This window comes from Buceros rhinoceros, unplaced genomic scaffold (assembly GCF_000710305.1).
Source record: "Buceros rhinoceros silvestris isolate BGI_N320 unplaced genomic scaffold, ASM71030v1 scaffold7925, whole genome shotgun sequence".
NCBI classification, from domain to species: Eukaryota; Metazoa; Chordata; class Aves; order Bucerotiformes; family Bucerotidae; genus Buceros; species Buceros rhinoceros.
In genome coordinates, this window is record NW_010412373.1 from 61,841 (window position 1) to 82,456 (window position 20,616).

The following is a 20,616-nucleotide window of genomic DNA, read 5'->3' on the forward strand; positions in this document are numbered from 1 at the left end:
GGTGTGTGGTTGTGGACAGTGGAATTTTTTTTTTTTTTTTTTTTCCAGTTTTAGCAGAGAGAGCAATGGCTTCCAAGTAGAGATAGCCCCTTACTGCATGTAAGACTTGGTAGTTTTAAAGCCTGCTGCAACTATTACTCCAGTTCTCCCCAGGTTTCTCTGAGGTAGGTACTGAAGCCCTGTCATCCTGCAAGTTACAGAGGTAGAGAGACAGAGAGGGGTCAATCACGTGGTGGTTTTATTAGCTCTGTACTGTTTACAGTGCTGTACTCAAGCCTTTATCAGTGCCTGGCTTATGCGCCTTAGCAGATGGTTTATAGATATTTCCCTTCTCATGAAACTGTGCATGAAGAGAGCTTGCATGAGAGGTCTCCGGAGGGCAGCGCGAAGGCGGGGGTACTGCCCTAAGAGTAGTGCACCCCCTCTCTAAACATGCTGGAGGTACCCAGAGCTCTTTGGATAACACCCCAGCCCCAGATCAGAACTCTGAATAAAACATAGGAGGAAAAGGCAGTCTGGTTACAGGGGCAAAAAATTCTGTGCATGTTTCCTCTGCTCTGAAAAATGTCTTAACGCAGACCCCACGCACCAGCCCACGGAGAATTCCGTGTCCTGCCTTTCATTTTGCAGCACTCCAGTGCCCCTGGTATCTTCATTTCCAAGTGGGAAGGTTTTTACCAAGACAAGATATCCATGAATAAAGCCATCATTACAATAGTCCTTATGAAGATCAGTCTGATATTAGTCAGTGTCAATTCCATTTGCTGGCACGTTTTCCCTCTGACTTGTTGGCTATCACAAACTTTGACAAGGGGAGCTGGAGGTTTTAATGACTCCTGTCGTGTCAGGAGTCACAGCAAGTGGCAGAGATGCGTGTTCATGTGGTGTCTTCGGAAAAGGATTGGCAAAGAAATAAATAGTTAACAAATGTGGTTGTTCCAGCACACTGAAATAAGAACAACAGAGCGCGTCTCAAACTCTTCAGGCTGCTAGCAGGAAGACAGCTCTGCTCCACTCAAAGCTGTTTTCAAGGTTATTTTTAATTAAAACATGAAAACATAGTTTTACAGAAATTTGTGAATTTTACAACAAAGTGCACTGGAGTGGAGGACCTGGAGTATCTGGGTCGTGCAAAGAAGTTCCTTGTCTTGGACTGCTTAAGCAGCTTTTAACAGGTTGAAAACTAATTGTCCAAGAGAGGCAAGAAAAATCTAGAAGAATTAAAAAAAAACCCCACCCTTAATTAAAATTGGAGATTTAACCGAACATCCCAAAAGCGTGCGTAAATGATACGCTATGGTTGGCTTTTATGCATGCAAAGAATGGATTCTAAAGACTCAAATCAAATTCCGTGGGGGGAGGTTTCGTTCTTCAAGGTTAACACACGTATAACCTCTTGAACCAGAATTGCGTAAGGCCCGTCCGCTGTTCACAAATGATACTCCAGTCCTCGTCGTGTATTCACTGATTATGCTTTATTAGTTACACAAATGCCGGAATCACCCATGGTGCACGTGGAGCCTATTAAAGGAAATACACCGTGCTTTTTATTTTGTTGTTAATCGTAATGGCTGTTTTTGAGTAGGGAGTGTATTCTGAAGAGCCACATCCAGTAGATAATAAAATCGTGATTCCTCTACTTCAGAAAGTAGAGTACTTCAGAAAGCACGGAGGCTCTTCACCACTCTCTGATTAAAGAGAGTCATGAAAGAAATATTTGAAAAGGCGGATTCAGCCTGTCCTACCCTTCTAGTAGGAAGAGATTGGGAAGGAGAGGGTTTAAAATGACTAAAACCAAAATGCAGACATGCCTCGTGTTGGCCACCGTAAACCCGTAGGTACTAAAACTCCCGTGCTGCTGTACAGAGCCTTTGTTTGTCGCCGCAGGTGAAGCGGTAACCATCAGCTGGAAGCCTGAGATCTCTCACAACTTCTTAACCGATGTCAAAACGATTACCTGATGGTATCCACCGCAGGATGCTGCTGCGTGTTAATAGTTGCCCGTGCTGGCTAATGGAATTAAAAACAAGAGCAGCAACCCCCAGTGTACCCAGTGCGCTGGCAGAGCTGATGCACATTTTCCCATTGAGACTTCAAAAGGGTCTGGGAAACTGGAAGAGTGACATACTCGTTTCATAGTTGACAGTTAGTCACAGGGAGCACCCTAATGGAAATCTTGTGTGAGGAGGTGTCTGAGGAGGCCAGCTCGTAGGTAATCTTACATAACTTTTTCCTTCTGTAGGTTTGTTGTCAGCCTTTGCTGAGTATCCAAGAGCCAAGAGTTTGCGGAATGTTTTTGACAGCAGCTGTGTGGTGTACTTGAGCTTTCCCGGTGCTTTAAATTGAGCATTATGGATGCTGTGGATCAGGAAAGCGAGTCCTGACCTTGTAGTAGCTAAATTGCTACCCAGAGCTGCTTAGCCATCTGATTTTTAACAGTAAGAGCAGCATAATAAAAAAAGCGTCTGTCTTCTCTGCCTCACACCTGTACTGAAAAATAGTTTCCAGGGGTTGTGTGGCAGCATCATCAGCCAGGAAGACAAATGGAGTTGTTAGGGACTCTGTCTTTAAAGTCTATAATGTGGTTGATAGTGGCTCCCATCGAGACACTGAAAAGGGAGCAGACCTCTCCGCTTGCTTGATGAAATATCCCAGATATTTACTGAGCTTAGTGACCCAGACTTTAAAAACATGGAAAAAAAAATAATTCCAAGCACCATGTGCCCCTTTGCTTTTGTAACTCTGTGGGGACACAGACCAGTACTCTGGTCTAAGCCAGGGTTTTCACTCGCTTGTTGTGGAACAATAGGCTGACGCTGCTGTGGAGGTGTGACTGCAGTGAAGACAATGCACAGGTGCCTATCGTGAACCTCCAAGTGAAGCCCCAGCCCCACAGCTGAGGCTGTAGGAGCCCACGGGATGATTTCACTATGCTTACACACGGTGGGACTATGCTGAAGTCCGCACAGCCACATTTAGTGAAACCTCATGAGCGAGGTACGTAGAGTGAGAGAAGAGGCGGTGTCTCAGTTGTAGAAGGGATGCCAGGGGTTTTAGGTGGAACAGTTTATGTCTGCTCTTGGCCTGGGGTGAAACCTTTGGTCTGCTGTAGCTGGTGGGAATTTGGTCCCTAGCAGAGGAGATGTTGCTACTGATATCCTGAGGCTTTGTGCCAAGCCAAGGAGGGACACGCTTGTCACCAATACAGCGTTTAGCAGGAGCACAGGGTGGGAGCTGGCCTGGGAAGCTCCGAGCTGTCAGATGTTCTCTGATGTGGATGCTGGCTGGGCAGATGACAGCTTTCACGAGAACCCGCAGTGCCTTCTCAGGGCTCAGTTCCTCCCTGCTGTAAATTGATGGGGGGGCACTTGCTGCGGTGCCAAGGGAAAACTTTGCCCACACATCTGCTGGAGCCCTGGGAAGGAGCAGGGTGTTACTTCTGGCACTGGCCGGCGCTCTTGGAGTAGGTCATTAGCTCACCCTTTTCAAAACAGAAGCATCCGAAATCCATGTATATCCCATTCCATTAAAATTTGACGCAGCTAACGATGGCATTGCATCATTATTAGAGCCGAGTCCCGTTGTTACAGAAGTAACGGGCACGATCTCTGGTGCCCTCCTCCCTTTGCCTGCCTTTTGTTTAAATTCAGCGCAAGTACTGACTCTCCTTTTTCTTCTGTACCTCATGGAGATATAATCCAGTGACAGCTACGAGGCACTTTGTGTAGTGAACATGAAATAGGAGGGAAATGGAAAAATCAAAGGGGGCGAATTATTCATGGGAAATTGAGCACAGCTTCATTTCTCTGCATAAAAAATTAACTAATGCTAAAAGAATTATACACTTGCCCATAAGATTGATTTCTTCCGAGCCCTTCACCTTTCTCGGCATCTGAATCCTCCAGCAGAGAACCATTTTGCAGTAGACTATTATTGTTGTTAATATTATTATTAGGACGATTACCATCATTTTATCTCTCAGTCGCGGGTATGACTGTTTCCTCTCCAAGTGTAAAACGTGAAATCGCGCGCTGTTTCTTCCGCGCTGCAGTATCCTCTCTCCCTTTGAAGAACTTGGCCAATTCTGCATGCTTGCCTCCTGTTTGTCCTCCCTACCTGCAGCTCTGTGCTATTCTGCGATTTTGAGGTGGTAGGGCAGAGCAGAGCAGTTGGAACCTCGTATCCCGTAGGAAAAACATTTTTCCCCTTCAAATTGCCGGTATTTTGTGCATACCGCCGCCTTCTGATCTCAGGACTGAGACGTTTCAGTCGGTTTCCAAACCGAGACCCCTCGTTGGCAATGTGTTGTAATGCATGGAATTTATTTTACTGGCCTGACCTTGTTCTTGACCTTTTTTCCCCTCTTGTCTTCTGCAAATGCAAATGGTGCATGACTTGAAATCCCCGTAAGCCTGAACAGGGGAGGTAATTCTAAAATCGAGGAAGGAATTGGAACAGCCGAGCATATCTAGAACGTCTGATACAATGCCTTTTTTATTTTTCAGTCAGTTTGCTCCCAGGAAAACCTTTTTGTGGAAAACAGGTAAAAAAAATAGCTTTTTGTGTGTGTGTGTGTGTTAAATTAGCTGTTTCTCTTATTATTTTGTCTATGTGAAGACTGTTGAGCAAATATATAATCCATATTATCTGCAGTGTTTTCGTGCTGTGTGGGGTGGGGGGAAGAGATTGCCTTGCAGGGTGGTATCTGACCGGAGAAGGGGCTACTGCTGCTTTGCCAAGACTTCGCATTTCAGTTTAAAAAGTGGGTTGTGGGAAGGAGGGGAAGCCCCTGAAGGTCTCATTTCACACCACCGCCCTGTCTCTGGAGTGCCTTTCGAGTTTAACTTACCCACCTTTAAAAGCACTCCAGCAGTGGCTGGGTGACGGCACCACGAACCACCACGCTGGCGATTCTGTTGGTCACCCGCCCCGCTGTCCCGCGGGGCTGAGCGCCAGCACGGGCTCCACTTGCTGCTCGCGAAGGCTCACGAGCCGCCCAGCCCAGCCCTGCTCCGCTGCTGCCTCGTAGGAGGGCAGCGGTGCCGGTCGAGCCAGCTGTTGCTTTGTGTGATAGTTCTTTGGGTGGTCTTTTTACTGTGATAAATCTGCTTAAAGCAGAGGGGAGAATAAACCATGTTTAAGGTCTGTTAGCTCCATGGAGCTTAACTGTGGAGAAAAATCTTAGAAATTGTGCACCTTTGTGGCAGATACGGATTTTACCCAAAACGCTGAGAATGTCACTGGTGAGTGAGCAGCGCCAGCCCCAGTCTGTCCTGGGCTGGTTTGAAAACCATTTACCATCCTCTCGAAGAAGGGAGGGGTTGTCTGTCACAGCACTTCTACCTCTGTCCATCCCTATCTCCGTCAGACGCGTTTCTGGGTGAGGCTGTTCCCGTGGGAAGTGACTCCACGCTAGTGGAGCTTTGCCAGTGGGATGAGGGAAGGCTCTCAGCCAGTAATGGCCACTGTCATCTAACCACCTCCTACTCTGAGAGCCGGGGTATCTCCTCCGCTGCTGCTGCTGTAGCATGACTATGGAGATACGTTTTACCAAAATAAATCAAAACGGCAACAGAGGAACCAGAAAAGCAAAAAGCTGGTGCTTCCATAAACCTACTTTTCCCTCTGTGGGGAGATGGGGACCACAAACGTGACGTCGTTGTTCACATTCCCAAGTCAGCGTGGGAAGCGCTCAGACGCTGCGCTGCGGAGGGTCGGGCGAGGACCTTTGTGGGATAAACCACGAAGTTCACCGCCAGGCCTGCCCTGGTGTTTGCGTTCAGTCCCGGGAGACCGCGGCCGGTTCTGTGTCAGGAGGGAGGCGAGCTGCGTGACCGCTGTTCCTTGCTGCATGCCTCAGAGCCTCGGGTCAGGAGAAGCCCTTCAGCTCCTGCTTGGCTCCGCGCACACGAGCAATCTTGTCGGTTTGCTGGGTTGAAAGTTAGGTGTGTGTTTAAGTGCTTTGCCTTTTTTTTTTTCTTCCATCAGAGAACCGGAGCTTTCCAAACGACTTAGCAAGTGCTTAAAATTGTATACGCTGTGTTTTGCTGGCTTGCATTTTTTTATGTTCTTGATAGGTGATATTTTGATGAATTTTCCTTTGGATGTAGATGTACGATGGTTCCTTGGCTTCTGAGAATTACCTTGCTCGCTAGCAGGAAATGCTAAATGGCCTTCAGCCTCGCTGGCTGACGTTTCTGATGTTCAGTTGAGTGTGCACAGTTATGGGAGGCGGGCTGGGAGCGTTTTAGCCTTGGGTTTTTTGAAAACTATGAATCTCGCTCAAGTTGGAAGATGTTGCTAGAATTTAAACGTAGGCTTACAGATCAGATAAATCTGCATTAGCGTGTCTGTTAGCGTAATCTTTCTTTTCATTTTTCAGTAGGCTGTTGGAAGACAGTAGCATATGCAATGATACCCATAAGAAGCGACAGCTGTTTAGGTTTGTATGACTTTATTCACTACCCGTTTCCCAGTAATTCTCACTCGTGATTCTATCTGTGTCCTCGCTGAGGGAGACCTTGTCGGGTGTGGGTACGTCATTTTTCTGGTTGGAAAGGAGCGTGAAGAACAGAGTTCTTGCCCTGCTCAGCCCAGGCGCTCTGAATGGGGAGGTCGCAGCAGGAGCCTTTCCTTTGGTTTTACACATCAGTGCCTCAGGGCCCCGAAGAGGTTTTCAGCTGCCCAGATGCTCGAACTTGCCGCAGCTTGAGGATGACCGTGAGTGTTCATTTGGCGCTGGTGTATACGACAGGCACGTTTCACAGGCTAGTGCCCAGACTGACCTTTTCTTCCTTTCATTCGTTTATTAAAGTAAAAGTATGATGAACTGATTGAAGTTCCCTTATCTAAAGCAGCAATGTTTCAAAACTTTTTCTCTCTGAACTTTGTCTTCCAAACTCTAATTCCCTCTGCTCAGAGAGCTCTCAGACATATCCCATGTCCCAAATCACATCCCAAGCCACAGGGAATCACTGGGAGTCAGTCCATATTTTCATGGAGAACTCTGTTATCTGTTGGCGCACTGGAACAGTGGAAGCCCCAGCCTGGTGGTGATGGTGTTCATCTTGAGAGGCTTGGGTTCGGTTCAGTTCAGCCAGAGCTGGGCATGCCAAGCTGCTTTTCAAGTCAGTCAGCTGCCGCACGCTTCAGCAGACTTGGCAGAAGTAACGGACCCTTCCAGAAGCATGTCCTTCATCCGGTAAAGCCCATGGATACCTAGGCAGAAGTGGGGCCGTCACTAGATGTCTGTATGCCTTGGAGGTTTGTATAAGTGATAGTTGGTGTCACTTCAAACCTGTAGCGTCTCTGTTAGGTAATTTTTCAGTATTGGACATGTTTTGAACTATTTGACAGATTTGGATAATTTGGCGCGTGGCTGCTGGCTGTGCACGCAGCACAGCAGTCACGGAGGAGATGACGAGACTGTACCAGATAAGGAGCAGTGCTGGAATATCTGGAGCTGCGACACGGGGCCGCAGGCAGCAGGGGGAAAGCCTGTTCTCCGTGCTTTGGGCTAGCCTTGATGATCCGAGAGTCTTGGAACGGGCACGCAAGAGTAAGGAGGCACCTTACACGCAGGCAGTCTTAATAACTGATACCTGCTCGGGTTTGGGGAGCAAAAAAGGAGTTTTGTGTAATCCAAATCCATACATAACTGGGATACAAAAGCATTCTGTTTCTCTCCCTCCTTTCCACTAGAAAATAAATACAAGAGAATTGTTAATTTCTAAGCACAAGAATGCAAAAGACTGTAAATAATATGCTTCTTTTTTTTCTTTCCAATTCAATCTTAAGGACAATTTCTTTTTAAAATCTTTTTCCTCTTTTTTTATGTTGTTGCCTCTGTGCTGTTTCTCTTCATGCTTTCCCACTGTCTGGGTCTAACAAAGGTCAACAGGGTAATACTGCTGATCACATCTGTGAGAGGCTCTGCTCACAGGCAAGGAACGCACCAGCCTGATCCCGTCTTTGACACGCTGCTCCTTCACGTCCCGAGTGACACAGCTCGGCAGGTTCTCCAAATAAAACGCAGGAGCCATGTTCACAAGGAGAGAGGGGACAAAAAAAAAAAAGAAAGTAGATACAGCCCCATCCTTTTGATTTGTAGGAAGAGCTTTGAGCCTGCAAGGTATTATACTGTAAAATAAGACAGAGGGGTGGAAAACGTCTCCTAAAAGCCTTCCAAAAGCCAGAAAAAAAAAAAAAAAAAAGAAAGTAGATACAGCCCCATCCTTTTGATTTGTAGGAAGAGCTTTGAGCCTGCAAGGTATTATACTGTAAAATAAGACAGAGGGGTGGAAAACGTCTCCTAAAAGCCTTCCAAAAGCCAGTGTTACTAGCATCACTTGGGAGAATGGTCGTGGTGCACCGAGGTGGTAGGTATGCTGGTTGGGGCATTTTAGCAGCACGTTGTAAGCAGTTCGCCATAAATAAGCTAAATTCTCCTTGAAATTCTGCTCGCAGTTGGCTGCGTTGTTACTCACGGTACACATGGGTGCTCTGCGGCTGTTCAGGAACCGTCTCAGAGATTTTTCCCATTACTGTATGCAGAGGGGAATAAAAAAACCCACCCAGCCTGGTGGCTCTCTAAGTGGAACGTTAGCGCTGAGTAGTCATGGGTGCTCTGCGGCTGTTCAGGAACCGTCTCAGAGATTTTTCCCATTCTGTATGCCAGAGGGGAATAAAAAACCCACCCAGCCTGGTGGCTCTCTAAGTGGAACGTTAGCGCTGAGTAGTCTGGGGACATGCTGGGAGGCCACGTGTTTCGGGGAAGGCTTTGGGTGACCTCACAGAGCAGATGATGAGTGGGAGCAAGATGCAGTAGAAATAAGGAGGATGGGTGTGAAGACAAAGGTAGAGGGCAGGTGAAGTTAGTGAGAAAAACATTACAGGTGATGGACAGCAAAGGGAGAAGTAGCGAAGGGTTTGCTGAGGAAAGAGACCGGTCAACAGGCAACAGAAATGCTGCGTCAGTGCTGCGTAATGTTGCTACGTCAGCCCCGTCCGGTGAAGTCCTCTTAGGATATGTGCGGAAGGGGAGCAGTGGTAAGTGCTGTGCATGTAACAGGTTACAGCAGCGTTTACTTGCTGAAGGCAGATGAGTGCGGGGGTCAGGTCCCCCGTTTCAGGCATGCTGTCGTAAATGGAGAGTATTTCCTTTTTCTTTATTAGGCTCCCTGCAGGGTACCCAGAGATAGGCTTTGCCCCGATGTGGTTTTGTTCGTGTACACATCTTTGTCTCCTGATGTTCGTAGGGGTAACAGAGACAGCATGGGGAAGGCATCTGGCAGTCGACAGAGCAGCACGGAGAACGAATTGAAGTGGACAGACCACCAGAGGCCATGGAGCAGCACGGACTCGGACAGCTCCAATCGAAATCTGAAGCCAGCCATAACAAAGACAGCCAGTTTTGGTGGGATAACCGTCCTGACAAGAGGGGATAGCTCGTCGAGTAACAGAAGTACCGGCAAACTGTCTAAAACAGGTAGCTAGTACTGTATCGGGTTCACAGTACTTCTTGTTGTGCGGTGATAAAGGGCTGCGCTGGTACCTGCCCCAGTATGGGGTATGGCAGATGGGAAGGGAGCTGCAGAGATCATCCGCTCCAGCCCCCGTGGCTGGACTCGTGTACATGTGTGCGTGTCTTGGAGTACAGCCCCTCTCTTGCAGCTGGCCGATGAGGCAGTGTGCTGTGGTGGAAGCAGGCAGGAGTGCTGGATCCCCAGAGGTCCCAGCATCTCTCCCATTTTCTTGTTTAGTTTCCATTAAATGAAAGCACCGTTTAAGGAGACTACGAACCCGGTGGGAATTCTGCATTTATTTGCATTAACTTCACAGGTATATTAACATAGGAGTGAGTCTCAGGGTCTGGATCCAAGTAATTTCAGTCCGTGCCATTAAGCTACTCTATTATATTTTTGTGTCAAAGTGCATAAGAAATAATGAGCGCATCGGATGATTCCATCCCTTGGTTCATTTGATAAATACAGCGTAGGAGAACATGCTAATCAATACTTAGTGCTCTTTCAGCTTGAGAGTTTTATGGACTGTACTTAATTTAAACCCAGTTCATCAAACCCGGCTTTACATTTCTCTCCTGTACCCAAAATTGAACGATAGCCTTTGCTGTGATTCCGGTTGCCGGGGACTGGAATTTTCAGAATAAATGGAGGAAACCTTTGACACGGCAACTACATTCTGGACCTCTAGATCTTGAACATAGTTTAAAATTTTATAGAATCACAGAATCATTTTTGATTGGAAAAGACCTTTAGGGTCATCAAGTCCACCCATTAACCCAGCACTGCCAGGTCCCCGCTGACCCCCTGTCCCTCAGCACCACATGGACACGTCTGTGAAACCCCTCCAGGGATGGAGACCCCACCACTGCCCTGGGCAGCCTGGGCCAGGCCTGCACAGCCCTTTTTGTGAAGAAATTGTTCCTAATGTCCAACCTAAACCTCTCCTGGCACAACTTGAGGCCATTTCCTCTCATCCTGTCACTTGTCACATGGGAGAAGAGACCAACCCGGCTACAACCTCCTTTCAGGGAGTTATCAAAAGCGAGGTGATGTCCCCTGAGCCTTCTTTTTTTTGTAAGGGGACAGTGTCAGCCGTGGGCTCCTGGAAGGTCTTGTCAAGCTGCTGGGAGCTTTTGGAATATCCCCCCTCTTCTTCTTAATGCTTTTATGTTTCTTTTGAGACCTTAGGCAAATATATCTTAAGATTCATAGAATATCTCAAGTTGGAAGGGACCCATAAAGATCCCATCCTAAGGTAAGATTCTCCTTCAGTAAGATTCTCTGTTCAGTTTTTCATCAGACTTTTGTCAATTCTTGTAAATGCATCTGCACTCCGTATACACCAAACCCCAAATTGCTTTCAAATGAAAGCTCTTATAATGCTTTTTTAAAACATCAGTGGTGCTGAAATTCCATGTTCTTTGCAGAGCAGTTATCTCCTTCAGTAAGATTCTCCGTTCAGTTTTTCATCAGACTTTTGTCAATTCTTGTAAATGCATCTGCACTCCGTATACACCAAACCCCAAATTGCTTTCAAATGAAAGCTCTTATAATGCTTTTTTAAAACATCAGTGGTGCTGAAATTCCATGTTCTTTGCAGAGCAGTTACAGTGCTTGGACAAAAAAGTGTTTAAATTTGAAAGCTAGATGAGGTACAGAAAAAGAGGAAAAAAAATACGAGGAAGAAGTGGGAGAAAAGAGCAAGTCTGGATGTCAAAACAAACTTAGACCTTCAAAGCCAGGACACAAAGTCAAACTGTCAGTCAGCCCAAGGAAAATCATAGGAAATAAATAATATCTGGATCACTGTTTCTCTCCTTCTTTCTCAAATGTTACTGAATGGCATTAAAGCAGAAAAGAATGACTGTTCAAAAAAAAAAAGGGGGGGGGAGGAGGAAATATGTCTCGATAAAGTGTTCTCACCAGAAATTCTGAACGCGTTCACGGAGCTGTCAGAGCCCCCGCATAACATTTGCATGTATTGTTCTCCAAGGTACATTAGGTGACACCTCATCGTGTGTGTTTTCCATTAGCTCTCCGTTAGTCGCTACTCCGGTCAGAGGCGGTGCTGGGGGTTCTGTGGCTCAGGACATGTTTCAAGCTTGCTCATCTTTCTATTTGGGGGGGATTGTGGTTTTTTTTTCCTGTTGTCTTTTCTGCAGTGACTGAAACAGTGATTGCAGAGGTGTGGCTACAAACGTTTAGGCTCGCTGCCCTGGTAGGGTGGCAGAGCCTGCTAGGCACCAGCTCTATCCCAGTTCTCCTCTGCAGAAAGTCTGAGTCTGTTCTCCGTAGCGCTTAATGATTCACAATAATAAATTTAAAACATTTTTGCCTTGCGTATAGAATGTACGAAATCAGTCTGAAGTCACTAGTTGGTCAAAATGTTCTTCATTGGCTTAAATGATGGAAAATGTTTGTGACCATTCTAAACGTGAAAGTTATCCCACGTATATGACGGTCATCCAGGAGCATTGTCAAACATCCTTCGTAAGCAGTATTAAAACTCTCTGGGTTTTCACAGATGGCTCACAGCTGCCTTTAGAGTGTACCCAGTGAGGCAATAGTAGCCTGCTGGTTCATTTTCAATCTTGTCACCAAAATTAAGTGTTCTGCCCTTAACTTCTGATAAATCAGTAATTAATGGTCCTTTTGCAGACAAACAGAAGCTGAGGCACAGGGAGATGCTGGCCTCTCCTTAGGCAAAGACACACCGTAGAACATGCTGCTCTCCTCCACAGAGTCCAGTAGCTTCAGTTAGTCTTAGACTTTAATTGCATTTAGCGGCACGGGAATTGGAGCTTAGCAAAGGAATCGTGTTCCTTCATTCTTGCACGCTTCACAGAGGGGCTGTTTGAAACCCCTTGCCTGCTTATATCCCTGGTTCTGATCGTGATTTTCATGCACCGGTTGATTGTTCTGAAAGCCCCACTCCACTGAAAAGCACAGATTGTGTATTGCGTTCCTACAGCTTGGGACGTCGTACCAAACGTCGGTAATTAATGGACTTTCCAGGATCAGCTAAGCATGTAGAGCGGTGAGCGAAATAGGTGTCCCTGGCGGCATCAAAGGTGTACCTGTTCAGTCTCCAACACACCCGCAACGAGAAAATCTAGCTCATCAACTGCCAGGTTATCTTCGTGACACGCTACAACAGCTGTTAATATACAATTTGCAAAGACACAACCTCTGTGTATCTGCGTATCTGTTTAAGGAATCACTGGAAGACTTCAAAGATGTAACTGTTGCCCCTGCAGCTTCTCTTAACGCATTTCCCGCTCAGCGGAATGCACATCTGTCGGGAGTGTGTTTGTTTCCCTCCCCGTTTAGGAGAAGCTGGCTGTTTGCTGTGTTGATGCAGGTCTGTAGGGATCGTTTAACCTCCTTGGCAGGGCTCCAGCTAATCGGAGCCGCAGTCTAATCTCTCCTGTGAGGTGTTCGCTGCTGATGCTGGTGGGGAAAGACGATTATACTTCAGGCATTTCAATACCTTAACCTCTTTTTTTTGTTATTTTTTAAGTTTTTATAAAGTGTCCTGCAAATTATAATTTTGTCTCTGAGTTTAGAACTGGATTTCTGCTTCTTTACCATTTCCTTTAATTGGGCTTTAGCCTGATGGATCTTGTGAGTCCAAGGGAAACTGTAGGAATGTTGATGTATGGGCAATAAATCACAGGCCAACTGCAACTATGCGGGGACATCAATCTTATTTGCAGAAGTGCAGCTTGCAGAGGAATAATCGTGTTCACATCAGCACGTGCCGTTATCATCAAAAAATCCTAAATACACTGTAATATGCAGAAATGCAAAATATACAGACTTGCAAAAGTAGCAAAGAAACATTCCTACACCAAGAAACTGCCAGAGGTGATCAGCGCTCTGCTGTTCTGGAAAACCTGACCATCTGGAGCAAACAGCAGGGAGATCTGGAGAGCCCAGCTGATAAGATGATCTCCCTCAGGCTTGGAAGGTGGGATGAGCAGAGATGTTCAGTCATCAGATGCTGAATACTGACCCAAAGACAACAGAGCAAGACACGTTGCATCGCTCACTAGCGCTCAGAATGTTGGAAAGTTAATGGTATCTCTAAGCTGTTAAGAGTTTGTGGTGACTTTTTTGGTCTCTTTCTCTGCTACCGCTCTCTGAACTGCTGCATCTGTCAGAATACTTAAAAATTATAGTAATGGAAAGTGGCAAGAATATGAAGGGTGTTATTATGACAACTGTGAAGCAGCAAGAAAATCGTAGAAGAATCTAGAAGTAGGCACCATCATTACATCCTGGAATAAAGAGGTTGGATTGTGTAATGGAGAGGAGGAAAAAGAAAAACCTCATTTAGTCAAAGTTCCTTTCAGAATTCTTTAGCAACACATCTCTAATGTGAACTTGTATAGATAGTTCTTTTTTTTTTTTCATTTGCTACAGTACTGAATTCATTATATGGCGATTTCGTATTCCAGATTTAGACACCGTGAAAACAGCTAATCAGAGCTACAAAGACAAGATTAATTGGTGTTAATTTCCAAACATTAGTGTTGGAATTTACTTGGCTTAATATGTCTAGACTTAAAATGATAGGAAATAAGTTGTAGTGATGGAAAAAAATTAAAGTGGATAATTCTTATACAGGATAAATGGCGGGGGGGGGAAATTGGTGAAGCAGTTATTTCTGGGATTTTTTTTAATATTCAGAAAATTGCTGAAGTTGTTTTGTGTCTTGTTTGTGTTCTTTCAAAATCACCCCCTTGATCCAGTGGCATAGAGGAGCAGATCCCTGATCTTTTAAGGCAAAGCTGTCACCTTGGCCAGTGTGGGGTGATTTCTCCAGAGGTTCTCCCGCTACTCCTCCCTACGAGGATGAGTAGTTGGTGAGTACCTCTGAGCTCACTGCAGTCCTTTGGCTTTTAACGTTTGGAACCCACTAGCGATCGGTCTATGTTTCTGCCACAAAAACAGCTGAAAAGGGGGAAAAGAGAAAAAAAACAAAACAAAACAGTTGACTGTCAGAGCTGCAATCTTTTACGCCAACGGTGTTTCTTCAGAACAGCACGAAATGGGGATGGAGAAGTCTGAACTCAGCCTGGATCCTACTTACACGCTTAGAAATAATGGGAGGTTTAGGGAATCTCATCACCTCTCCTGCATGTGGCTTTGTAACCCGCTGAATTCCACAGGCGATGGAAGGGACGAGAAAGGAAGGTAAGGCTTCGAAGAAGCAACATGAAGGAAACGCAGGAGAGGACCTGGTAACTGCTGCGGAAGGAAAATGAGGTTCCAGCGGACGCGTTTGTATCGGCGAGGAAGATGCCAAATGCTGCCTGTGGCGTGACGAGGATAACTCCAGGAATATCTCTGCACTTTCTAGAAACACTGGAATCTGAAGTGATCCAGTGAACAAAACTACCCCTGCAGGAGTAATCTTTCAAAATTTCAACCTCAGCCTTTTAGGAAGGAAAAAAAAATCCAGCAGCTAAACCAACAGTGAAATCTCTTTACAGAAATTAAAATTTCTTTCTGCCGTCTCTGTTGCTTTCTTGATTAGATCCTGGAGCAGCAGATTTAGGCTCCTGTTGATGGCAAATAGTGCCCGGCTCATAAAGAGGACTGTCTCTGTAGTAGCTGTCCTATGAGTACGAAGGTTGAAGAAGACAGATAAAAATGTAATTTATGCAGCAATCGGGAGTAGTCTGTGGGAAGACCCTTTGTTAACTAAGAGATGCTGGTGTGATTTCTTCAGAGGAAACCCGTTTTGCTCTAATTACGAGAAAATAAATGGATTCCAATGTGGAGTTGACTACAAACGAAGCCGAGGGTTTATGCAGTCTTCTGAGGGTCCTCCTGGAATACCCCAGATAGGAAGGGATGTCCTGTGCCCTCTGTGAAAGACTTTTCCTAAAACCTAAGTCTGAGTTCTGTCTTGTCTTCTAGTCTTTACCTGCAGGAAGGCAGTAAGGAGGTCAGTAATTAGTGCAAGATGCATAGACAGTGCACAGAAGTAAAATAAAAGAAGTCACAATTAAAACAGACGTTACATTTGGGAGGAAGCATCCGTACAAACATTTGCTTTCACACCTTTTTTTTTTCCTTTTTCATTTACAAACCGTGTTGTTTGTTGTTTATACCTTATGAACCTATACTTCGGCGATGAGAAGCTATGCGGAGTGTTTTGTGTGCTGCCTGGTGAAGCTCTTCACTGGCTGAGGGGATGGAGATGTGGGAGGAAAGTGGTCTGTGGGACTGTAGAAATACTGCTGGGTACTGAGCGCAGCAGGGAGTGAAAACCCCACTCCTCCCAGCTGGCCGTGGGCTAGTGCTTGCCTGTGCTGTCTGTGAAGGGTGTCCTCACGTACACACCGTGTCTGTTGGGCTCTGAGGTCCCTTGTAACCCCCTTCTCTGCTCTTGTGTCCCTCTGTTAGGCTCAGAGTCTTCCAGCAGCGCTGGCTCCTCAGGATCACTGTCACGAATACATCAGCCTCTCCAAAGTGCATCTCTGGTCCCTGGGGTGACAGCCAGCTCTTCAGGCAGCGTGTCCTACCCTGAGACTGGGATGAGTGGCCAGGTGGCCCCCAGCAACACCAGCTATATCATTCTTCCACTTGAAGCTGCGGGGATCCCGCCTGGCAGTATCCTTCTCAACCCACACACAGGTCAGTACGATGCTCTCCTGCCTGGTGCTGCCCTTCAGTGTTTCTGACGTCATCTGGGGAATCAGCAAATTTCTTATTACTGGAGTTATTTCCCTTTGGGACTCTCTACGAGGCAGCAAATACATACAGAAATTATACTTGGCAGGTTGTTTTTCCAAATCTGCAGGCAAGGCTGGATTGGTTTTCTGAGGCCGTTGTGGCACAGCTGGTGGTAGAAAACACACTGGGGTGGTTCCAGCCAGGGTATTCATCTTGTGAAGTCCTGGCACTCCTTGGCTGTGAGTCCTCTGAGATCCCGTTACCTTCAGAAAAGACATATTCCCTTCCAGCCCAAACGTGCTGAAATACAGCCCAACCGAAACTTGATGTCGCAGCCTTAGAGATTCTGTTTGACAGCAGAATTTCAAAAGGCTTAAAGGCTGATTAGCACTTCAGAGTTAATTTTGTTATTTCAGCTGCGTGATTAGCAATTGTATTTAAATGGGAGGTTTTGTGATAAGGGAAAGTTGTCATCTCTTCAGTTCTGGTAGTTAGCAGCCCCGCAGCTCACCAGCGAGGCACTCGCGATCCCCCGAGCACTGCGGACGCTTCGGAAACCGCTCAGCTTGAACTGGGTGGAAGTTTAAGGCCGTTTGTTACCTCCTTGGTCCAGCTCACATTGCACTATTACTCCCTGCAGTATTGCACTGACAGGATTAAAAAGATTCAGGGAGGTTGGACCGTGATGCTTCCTCAGTGGTTTGGACTGTTTCAGTGGCCACGACGAGCTGTGCTGTCAGCCTTGGCTGAGTTACGCTGAGTTTGCGCTAACAAAGCCTGCAGTGAAAGGGCTTTCCCCTTACACCGGCAGCTGAGAGGTCACAGCCCTTAATAGAGCATTCAGGAGCTTTTTATTTGGGGGAGGGGGGTGTTTATAACCAGTGTTTTATTTATATTACGCCCCCGTGTTTTGGCGCAAATGTGTAAGGTTTATCTGCGAGTTCACTGCTGAAAATACTTGGGGTTTTTTGGTCAGAATTCAGGCAAGAAAAACTGAAAGATGAAGCATTTAAGGAAAACACAGCCTCGACAAACTGCTAAGACAAACTCCATCATTCTTAATTTACTCACTTCTGCCTTTCTGGTAGATGACAGTTTGTCTGTTTCCAGTGGAATGTCTCGGTCAGCACAGAAGAGGCATTTTGTCTGCTGCGTGGTCCACTTGCATCCAAACCTCAGCAGGCCAAGGCAAAAGTCATCCATAATTCAGGTGATAGGAGTGGGAGAAACAGATGAAAGGAATCGCTGCTGCTTTGAGGAACTGAGTAGTTGTGCTTGTTCCTGGCCAAGGCCAGGTTCGAGGCTGGAGCTCACCACACTTGAAAGCCAGAAGAGCTGTCCAGGAGGAACATCTCCTACATCTGTTTTGTCAATTTAGCGATTTGCAGCAGCCGGCTCACGTTTTTCTCTAGTACCTAGGGAGATTTTTTTCTGCTATAGGTATAATAGCCAGAGCACCTCATCTGTCCTCCTGGCGTGTGCCTCATTGTCTGCAGAGGCATCCTGGAGAGCTCCGCGTGCGTTTGTACGTTTAACATTCAGGGAGCGAGTGTTGTTGCATCTATATAATTTTGTGTTTCTTTCCGAGCCAGTGTTTTGTTTCTGTAGCTCTCTTGTAAATACATGCAAAATAAAGAAAACAGAGGGAGCAGATTGTGTTAAAGACTGAAATTCTTGTCTCAGACGTTTAGCTTCACGCTGCTACCTGTGCTGGAAGCCAGGCTGTGCTGCAGCGTCCGCTGTGGTTTTAACATGCAGCAAAATACACGCTGCGGATTTGCCACTCTCTGGGCTCAGAATCTTTGCATCTTATTAGGGCAGCGTTACAAAAGAAGCTCCGTGGGGAGGAGATTTAGATTGCTGGATGCTGTGATCGACTATCAAAGTGATGGATGCTGTCAGAAACACAGATGAAGAGAAGACAGTTTAAAGAAAAGGAGAAAGGAGCTTTGTTTCCTGTAATGAATAGATTTTCTTTCCCTAAATAACAGCATTCTTTAGCTTTTTCTTCTCCTCTTGCAGAGTGGCTACTTCCCATCTTTTTCTCCTTTTGATCATAACACCATGTCCTTTAAAGATCTTGGCTTCCTTTCACACTATGTAGTCACTGACTGTGCAAGCCTCTGATGGCCTCCAGAGATGCTGCCTCCTCTGGGGATAGCTCCCAGCTCCTCCTCAGGTGTTGGCAGTCCGCACCTTCTCTTCCATTCCTGCAGTTTTCCTTTGTTTCCTCTCCTCTGCTTTACCCTTCTCCTTCCCCAGGCGGAGAAGCTTCTTGCTTGCCGCGGGAAAGGACTGATGATGTGGCTCTGCTGGCTTACTCTCCCTTTTGCGCGCTTCACCAGTCTGTTTTACCCTTTAAAGGATTCCTCTTGACACGTTCTTTGACTTAACCCCTTTGACAATTTAAGCGCATTTACGTTTCATACTTACTCCTTTAAATGACATCGCAATCTTTGCCCTTCCATTGGGGCCACAGTTCATAACTTACAAATGTCTCCCCGTTACCACTGATGTCTCCATTTAATTTCTTAACTTCAAGATTTCTTCACAAAGGGTTTGGGGTTTTGTTGGTTTTTTTCTTCCATCTTTAAAAGCATTGCTGGATCTTTTCTCTTTCAGTCCTGACATCCTTCGCTGAGCCACGGGAAATGCTCTTTATGACTTCCCTTGAGCATCTAGCACAGGCTTCAGGAGCCTGTTATCCCGCTCACCCAGTCTGGCTTCTCCAGTCTCCTAAAGTACTTCTGGGGCCTGATACTCCCGAATCTGGGGAGTTCATGCCGTGGTCACCAAAAATGTTCACAGCAAGAAGCAGGAAATCAGCTAGTGGACAGAAGTGCCCCGTGCTTCTCTTCCACTCACTCAGATCACGACCTCACTCTCTCACTGTGAGTGTAAGACGTGCCTGGTAGTATGTGGTGACTTCATCCAGAAAGTCTGGATGCGTTAGAGAGAGAAGGCAGAGGTTTCTTTAGCCGGTGCTCCTCATACATTTCTGACCATGATTAGTAAGAGGGAGGAAGCGAAAGGCTGAGGAGTAGACAGAACAAGTGGAGATGTTTGTGGTATACAGATCGCAAGTTTGTTACTTCTCTGTTGCTCTCAGTCACCAAATTCTTTGAGATCTCACTTTTTATCTCAGATATTCATACTTTGGTTACCTACTTTAAATGTCATGGCTTTGTTGCTAAAATTCCTTTATTCTCATGGAAACATCTGCAATTCTTTTATGAATTTATGATGGAAGTGAAAAGAGAATGGAGGTCATGGAAAACATTTTTCACCACAGAGAAATACCATTTCTTTGTTGTTTGTAAGACAATGACATTTGACTGCTGTTGTGTGGCAGTAAAGTGTGCGTGAATATTCTCTGCCTCCAGTGTTTGCTCCGGAGTTCAATTTTGGAATTAATTGATTCATCACTGAATAGCTTCAAGCCACCATAGCATCTGAGTCATCTCATAGCCACGGTAACCTTCCACCCATTCCTTGGAAAGTCATACTGCCAAAACAGGTACCTGCTGTCTGCTTGGCTCCAAAACACCAAGAGATAGCTGATGCTGTAACGAGGCGTGGAGAGTGCCGAGCAGGTCGGCTAAAGCAAGGTTGTGTGATTTCGTATGGAAAACACTATGTTCTTCAAAGCGTTCAACACAGGCAGGGTGTTTCGTTTCAGGTCAACCGTTTGTAAATCCTGATGGGACACCGGCAATATACAACCCTCCCAGCGGCCAGCAGACGATGAGGAGCCAGATGGTGGGACAGTCTCAGCAGCAGCCTTCATCCCAGCAGCCTCAGCAGGTTCAACAGCCACAGCAGCAAATGGCAAGTCACCTTGTCACACAGGTAGGTGCGGTGGCCACTGGAAAAAGAGAAGACGCTCTCAGGGATACGAAGGATGACCCAAAGGGTAGGAGGGAAGGACGCAGCTAGACAAAATATCAGGATGTTCTTTTCTTTTGAAACAAATGGGCCCATGATCTGTATTTTCTGCGTGGATGAAACAGATGGAGAGGGAAGATTCCTTTTCCAAGTCCATCTAAAGGATGGTTTCATTTTGAAAGAGACTCCTAGTCAAGTTGGCCTATGTCTACATACATTTATTTTGCAGAAATTGCCCGTCAGTGAAAGCTACAGCATTCATTTTCAAACCAGCTCAGTCTGTAATCCTCTCCTGAGAGCTGGGGACCTCTCCCTGTCCCTTTTGACAGCAGTGGGGTTGAGTGAAAGAATCAAGTTCTACTCGGGGCTCTAGAAACTCTTCTGTGTCTTGTTATATCAGACCTGATCTGTGCTCTCGGAGCACCCCTGCCCCTGGCTGAGGGTATTCTGCTTGCACCCCATGTTTTGGCCATGACTCTGAGCTAGAAGCTCTGGAGCTCCAGCAGGAAGTGGGAAGAGC

The 20,616-nt window shown here is 46.2% G+C and overlaps 1 protein-coding gene across 1 annotated transcript in view; it reads left to right on the forward strand.

Moving 5' to 3' along the window:
• Positions 1-20,616, forward strand: part of ARPP21 (cAMP-regulated phosphoprotein, 21kDa) — a 97,874-nt gene that overhangs the window by 30,115 nt on the left and 47,143 nt on the right. The window contains exons 13-17 of the mRNA XM_010136378.1: positions 4,506-4,543; positions 6,383-6,442; positions 9,258-9,487; positions 15,942-16,172; positions 19,891-20,060. Of these exons, the coding sequence (XP_010134680.1) occupies positions 4,506-4,543; positions 6,383-6,442; positions 9,258-9,487; positions 15,942-16,172; positions 19,891-20,060 (729 nt within the window). The remainder of the gene's footprint in view (positions 1-4,505; positions 4,544-6,382; positions 6,443-9,257; positions 9,488-15,941; positions 16,173-19,890; positions 20,061-20,616) is intronic.